The following is a 6708-nucleotide window of genomic DNA, read 5'->3' as shown; positions in this document are numbered from 1 at the left end:
TAGCTCTGTATGGCTTTGTATCTCTCTCTCTCTCCGTATCAATGTCTCGCCCTGTCTATATCAGTATCTGTGTATTTGAATCAGTGTCCTCAATATATGTTTGTCTCTGTCTTGGTATCTCTGTATTGAGATCACTGTCTCAGTCTCTGTATCTCTGTCAGTCTGTCTATCATTATCTCCTTTCCTACTTCCCTCTCCAAGAATATGCTTCTCAGTGTGGCTTCCTCTGCTCTTCCCGTATGAAAGATAATAGCTTTAAGTCCTTCACTACAATTGAATCAGGGCTACACTGTAGACCACAGCTGCTCTTATTACAGAGCCTGGAGGGGGAGGGCCACACACCCCGGCACAAACCGAAATACAGAGGCAGCAATAAAAACCTACCGGATATCTAGGGTTATGGTTGGGCTGGGAACTGCTGTCTTTCTTCAGCCAGAAAATTAACATTTTAGTAAACAGCCACACATCACGGTCCTAGTAATTCACAAACAAATCAAAGGTTGTCAGCGGTCTCTACTACTAGAGTAAAGCAAGTGCAACTGAACTGTCTTAAGTAGGACACTGACTGACGAAAGTGGGTTTTCAGATGTATTCAGGGGACAGGCATGGATCAACCCTTGGTTTCCCCATAGGTATCAGGGAAGAACTTTGACTGGGCTTTGACAGAACCAATGGGCTGCTCAGTGGCCATAGTACTGTGCTGTGTTGTTCAGTGTTTTAGGAGGGAATGATTTAAGTGGGGGAAAGCGTATCACACTGTGGGGAAAAAAAACTGATTGAAATATCAGTGTCCATAACATGAAACCTCTCCCTGGGTCTGTGTACGTTATTTATTTTGTATTTTGTCTCATTTAACACCTTAATTGTAAGTTGATCGCTCTGAATAAGAGTGTCTGCAAAATTACTGAAATGTACAAATATAAATATACATACTGAATTGACAGTGGAAAACCCAGGGAATCCAGACCTTTTCAAGTGTGAGATTGTCTTGTTTCTTGTGAAGGTGTGATGTTGACTTAGTGTTATTATGGTTTTGCAGTGTATTTAAAAATCAGCCATCCATTCTTTTGGGGGCATTTAGCAGTGACAAAGTTACTGTGTTGATGTAAATATCTATATAATATGTTTCTACGGTTATTTTGAATTGCTGGTTGACACTATTCTGGACAGACCATTCAACAATATAGGGGATGGACCATTAATGTGAAAGTAAATTATAAATATAAAACTGTTCGGGCTATTAATCCGGTCATGTTTTTATCTTGTTAATATGTAATACTAGTGCATATTTATATATTAAATGTTATTTTTTGTTGTTTTTTCGCCAGGTAAGCGCGTGAACATTTCCAGCAAAGATATGGGCGCAATCTTAAGAGTTTGTCACCTTGTCGTCTTGTGGGTTAGGACCAGCAGTGTTGTGTCGGCTGGCCCAAGGTCCTGGACCCCTGGACCCCCAGGCTTCTGCCCCGAAACTGAGTGAATACAGCCGGAATGCTGCTTAGCCATGGTATGAGGAAACATTTATTTATTACTGGTTTAATTACATGGGTAACCAGGATGTAATAGCGAATAAGGCATCTCTGTTGTATGTGGAATATGGTAACTGGGTCATGCTTAATAACAACCCATATCTGAGGTATAGTGGCCTTATGCCACACCCATTGGTGCATTTTTACTTAACTGCAGCACAATACACCTAGTTGTATACCATATATTAATAACTTAATTCCAAAGCTTAGGGAGGTGGACTGGAATCACACTAAGTGCATTCTACAGTCATAATTGGTTAGTAAAAAATCAAATTGGGGCTTATTAGCTACATGCTGTGATGTCTGTGGAGACATAGTTCATTCCCAGGTGCCCCCGCAGTCCTATTCTCCCCGACACCGTGCATATGAACCCCCATTATCCTGTCACGGGCAATTAGCAAGGGATATGATTTCATCTGCTAATGGACGTGACGGGGAGCGTTCTGACAGGAGACGGTGCGCTGGCTGCCAAGCCGAACGAACGACGAGTGTTAAAGTTAATCACAGTAGTTCCGAAGACAGACAGACAGACCCGCACATCCCAAATCGCACATGCACACGCGTGACAACAGACATGCTACTGCTTCTGCGCCACCGCATTCTGCTTTCCTGACGGATGGAGTGAGCGAGTGCGCTCTGGTCCAATGATTTCCTATGGCTCGGACACAGCAGTGATGGTGTGTGTGATTTAAAGCGTGTTAGCAAGGATGACTGGGAAGCTTTAGACTTAAATACTAAAAGGAGCACTGATGAGGGGGTTGATCGGTTAAGGAAGACACAGTTATAAAAAGATAAACGTGATTACATTTTATGATGCTCAGACCAATACTCAGTTGTGTCTGTTCACCACTTAATGAATGATTAAGTGTCTTCACCTTGTTGATTCAGCACTTCTCTGGTCAGCTTCAGCCCCAGCCATCGGTGTAGAAAATACAATGCAATGTTCGAGATGGTAATTTCCTTGCATCTCAAGGGGAATATTATAACTGAATATATGGTAATAGCATGATGATAATTGGGCTATGAGGTGTTGTGAGCACAGATTGTATCCAGACAAATGGGTTAGTAACCCTTTAGTCCAATAGGTATTGCGTCTGTGATGCTGTTTTCTTTGGCCAACTGTGATTCCTGAACATGGAATAGAGACTCATTCACCAGAATGATAATGAAACAGTGTTTATTGTTAGAGAAATGTGATATGTATTTAGAAAAAATTGCTAAATAAAAGAACCATGTGTTGAAACTAAGGTAGGTTTACTCTGCAGTGCTTGAAGAATATTACAGGCACCCAAACTCTAGAGGGCGTTAGAGTACAACGGACTGGAGCAGCTTGTAGAAGGCTGGTTACACGTGTTTGACAACATCCCTTGTTACACATGTTTCTTCTTCCATAATTATTGATTTCACTAATATAGATTGTTTGTCAAGTAATTAGTAGCTGCTATATCTGTGCAGTTGAAGTTGCAATAGAGCATAAAATTGACCTTTTGTGATCTTTAGGTGACACCATCACCTCCAGGTGACCTGGTCCTCCTGTGCCACTGAGTTTGGCGTGATCATGCCGGAAAACCTGGACTTCCTGTGGGAGTGGTCTTCGCTCAGCCAACTGTCCACCTTCCGCCTGTCCTCTTTGACCTTCCAGAGGCAAGAGGCACACAGGCAGCTCTCCTTCACCAGGTACAGGCACTCCACCCTCCGAACGGCGCCTGTGCCTTTGTCGTCCTCGGGCGGGATCGGGTTGCACTTTAAGTTGACGCTCTCTAGGTGGGGCAGATTTCGGAGGCAGTCGGGTTCCCGAGTCAGGAGGTTGTTGAACAGGGCCACGTGGCGCAGCTCCTTGAGGCCCGCGATTGAGGACGGGATCCTCTCCAGGACGTTCATGCCCAGGTTGAGACTCCTTAGCTTCCGCAGGAGGCCGATCTCACTGGGGAGTCCTACGGTGCTCAGGTGGTTGTTGCAGAGGTTGAGGCTGTGTAGGTTCTGGAGGCGCCCGATGGCTTCTGGAATGTGATCTAGCTGGTTGCTGTGGAGGTCCAGCCAACGGAGGTTGACAAACTTATCGATGGAGTTGGGAAGCTTCTTCAACAGGTTGCGGCTCAGGTCCAGCTCGTCCACATCACACAGCTTCAGGATGCACTTTGGAAAGATAGCAATCTCCATGTTGCTGAGGTCCAGGCGACGTTTTCCGTCCATGGTCAGCTTCAAGGCCAGCTTGGCCATCTTCAGGGTGATCTTCCGGCCTTTAGGCTCGTTTGACCTCTTCCTGCCCTTGGCCATTGTTCTCCTTCTAAATAAAGGAGGTGCTGTTTGTTAGAGACGAGTTTAAGGATTATTGTTTAACAAGTTTGATTAAACACAGGGTGGAGACTTCGGTTAAGATGTAACCTTAAAAGTTAACGATGAAAAAAGTTTAGCAAATTCAAGGGTTTTAACCCAAATGTTATTTTGTCCTTTACACATAATATAGACAGTAGGACAGTAGGAGAACTTGTAGAATGGGATGTAATACATTTTGTTACATGTCATGTTCACTTTCATTCATGAGCTCTTAATAGAACAAAGGACACGACAGACAATTGTTTTTGACACTGGCAGAGAAATAACTTCATGCATGTTGGCCAGAATAACACGGAATTCCATTTAAAGTGAAAGAATATGAAGAAGTGAAGAAGCACACACGTTTTTTTTACTGTATAGCTCTTTAAAATATAAATTATAAAACAATTTGACTTATTCCTGCATTTACTCTATTCAACACAGTCTCTTATAAAACTAACATCAAAACATGGATATACTTTGTGACTTCAACAATAATACATTTATTTTATTCTGAACTTGATTATTGAATGGTTTTATTCTTACCAGCATTAGTTAGTCCACTACCCAGGTCAGTGCAGAGACGGACGATGCAATCGCCACAGCTAAGACATAGAAATGCTTGCCTTAGGTAAGGTTGCATTTGTCAAGGATCCGTCCATCTCCCTGCCTGTGAATTATACATAATAGCTACCAAGAGCCATGTAAATAAAAACCAGGAAGTGCGCTGTTGTCAATTTCAAGTGGATACTGCTAAGGCCCTCTGTTTAATTATTGTTATGTCAATCTGGCCTGCATGCACTGTGAGTGCTGCTAATGTTGTTATGTTTACTCTTTGTTACCAAGCAACTGAATTGTGTGGTCTCAGTAGTTTATGGCTAGGTCTGAGGCCTACAGGGGGAAGAGCTAGTGTACTGTTGTGGCTTTTATTTCTTTATTCTACAGACATACATTCTATATACATTTAGCATAGTTAAAGCACAGAACACTAACAGTATGTTGCTTGCTTCTCATACCTCAATGGGCCCAGGAACAGAAAAACCAAAAACATCACATTTTCTTCTGCTTGGAGATGACATAGATGTTAGAAGACATTAATGGACATTTACTTAACATAGAGACACTGGGAATAAAGTAGATACATAGAGACACTGGGAATAAAGTAGATACTGGGTAAAAAGTAGGCCACCTAAAGGAATTGTTTTCCTTTGGTCTAATCCATGGTTGTTTTTGTAAACAGTCTATCTACAGTTTGACACACATCTCAGACTAGCCCCATTAATTTATGGATACCTTACAGCTACAAACATGCAACTAACTACATAACTCAAATCAGCCAACAAGTGTGACACATCCAAGATACTGCAATGTCTGAATTATTTGCACCACTTAATTTTCCCATGCTAATGGATAATGAGAAATATTGAAATGTTACCTTGATCCAAAATATCAGCGGGAAAAAACGATTTTAGAACTCATACAAGTCCATGGCTTGGTTACTAAGATGGGTTCTAAGAATGCATCAGGTACAGTGTGTATGATGTCACACACAACTGTAAATGCATGCATTTTAATTCTATTGTTGGTTTATATCTTTGTGTTGACGTCATACTGTTGGTGTACTAAGTTTCAGCCCTTGCCTGAAGTACACCTTATGCAGCTACTGTGTGGGCGTACAGGTAATGAAGAGAGACAGATATACTGACCAAACTGACCAAGGCCTACTGCACCTTGGAGGCCTTTGAGTAGGCTGGATAGACTACCCGTGATGATCTGTAAGTTTAGGATTGTACCCGTGAGAGAGATATCGCGAGAAGGGGGGCATGTGGCTGGTGAGGCAGGGTGATGAAGTGTGGCCTACCTCCGGCTTGGTGCGTCTGTCTGTGGGATCTTGTTTCTGGACCCCAGGAGAACATCGCATCAACATGTCCTCTTGTTTACTTACCTGTGTCATCGTCCTGTCCTGTGAAGAGAGTTCTCTTCTGCGCTGGATGAGTGATGATTTCTCAGTAACTGTCAGACCAGCTGCTCAATATACAAACACTCTTTGTGTAAAAATAAATCCAAAAACGGCCATATTGTTACACATGTATTATGTGTACTGCCGTGTGCGCATTGCTGTGCTTGTAATGTATTTAATTAAAGTTTAACCTGCTGAGCATAAATTAAAGTTTAACCTGCTAAATGGAAAATGTACTGGGAACAAGGAAAGAAAATGCTCAATACCCTACCCCAAAAAATATATATTGAATAACAAAATACCACAAAGCAAACAACATTTTTTTTTTTGCATGGTTTGCTTGTGTAGCTAACACTTAATAACACAGAGTTATCCAAGGATTCAGGGTAGGCACAATGGCCCAGTTCTGGGGTTGGATTGTTGGACACATCCGTGCTCACAACCTTCTTAGCTGTCCGGTCCAGCTTAAACAGCCCCCAATGAATCAGCTGGAAGTGTCTGTTACAACCTCTCAGTTTCCTTCCTCTGGTATTGTGTGACTCTTTCACATGTTCATAGGTACAGAGGTGTCATCATGTACTCAATACTTAATGGCCCAAGTGACTTATTATCTAATCATTCGGTGAATCAAGTTTTTTTGTAAAATGATGGTTTCTTTTCTTGGCAAGTCTTGTACATTATATCTTCGTGAGGTTGTAAAACGGTTTTATTTTGGATTGCTTTGGTACTGTAATTAATATGAGGGATAGCCAAAATAGCAGCGTATTCAAAGGAGGACTGTTGTTGAACACGTTTTGGAACACTTTCACATCATGTCCTACTGTATATCCAAGCCCTGCGTGGATGTGGTTTCCTTCGCCTCTGAATGGAAACAACAATTTTCATGCAGTATAAATATCAGAA

At 42.0% G+C, this 6708-nt stretch overlaps 1 protein-coding gene across 2 annotated transcripts; it reads right to left on the bottom strand.

The window, feature by feature from the left end:
* Positions 1-2066: 2066 nt before the first annotated feature.
* On the bottom strand, positions 2067-4604 carry lrrc18b (leucine rich repeat containing 18b). 2 transcript variants are annotated; one of them, XM_010865255.3, is made up of 2 exons: positions 4392-4604; positions 2067-3832 (listed from the first exon to the last, which is right to left on the bottom strand). In XM_010865255.3, the coding sequence occupies exons 1-2, from the start codon at positions 4486-4488 to the stop codon at positions 3039-3041; spliced, it is 891 nt and encodes a 296-aa protein (XP_010863557.2). In that variant the 5' UTR covers positions 4489-4604; the 3' UTR covers positions 2067-3038. The 2 variants fall into 2 exon arrangements, with proteins under 2 accessions (XP_010863557.2, XP_010863563.1); XM_010865261.2 differs by having other exon boundaries at positions 2067-3816.
* Between the last annotated feature and the right edge of the window lie 2104 nt (positions 4605-6708).

This window comes from Esox lucius, chromosome 5 (assembly GCF_011004845.1).
Source record: "Esox lucius isolate fEsoLuc1 chromosome 5, fEsoLuc1.pri, whole genome shotgun sequence".
Classification (NCBI taxonomy): Eukaryota; Metazoa; Chordata; class Actinopteri; order Esociformes; family Esocidae; genus Esox; species Esox lucius.
Note: the sequence above shows the minus strand (reverse complement) of the source record. Positions and strands in the feature narration are given on the sequence as shown.

What these genes read in the sequence shown, in the direction of transcription:
- lrrc18b (XM_010865255.3), bottom strand. Translation starts at nt 4,488, where the DNA reads ATGCAACCTTACCTAAGGCAAGCATTTCTATGTCTTAGCTGTGGCGAT. An exon ending in TAGTGGACTAACTAATGCTG is followed by an intron (nt 3,833 to 4,391) that starts GTAAGAATAAAA and finishes TCTAACAAACAG; the next exon opens with CACCTCCTTTATTTAGAAGG.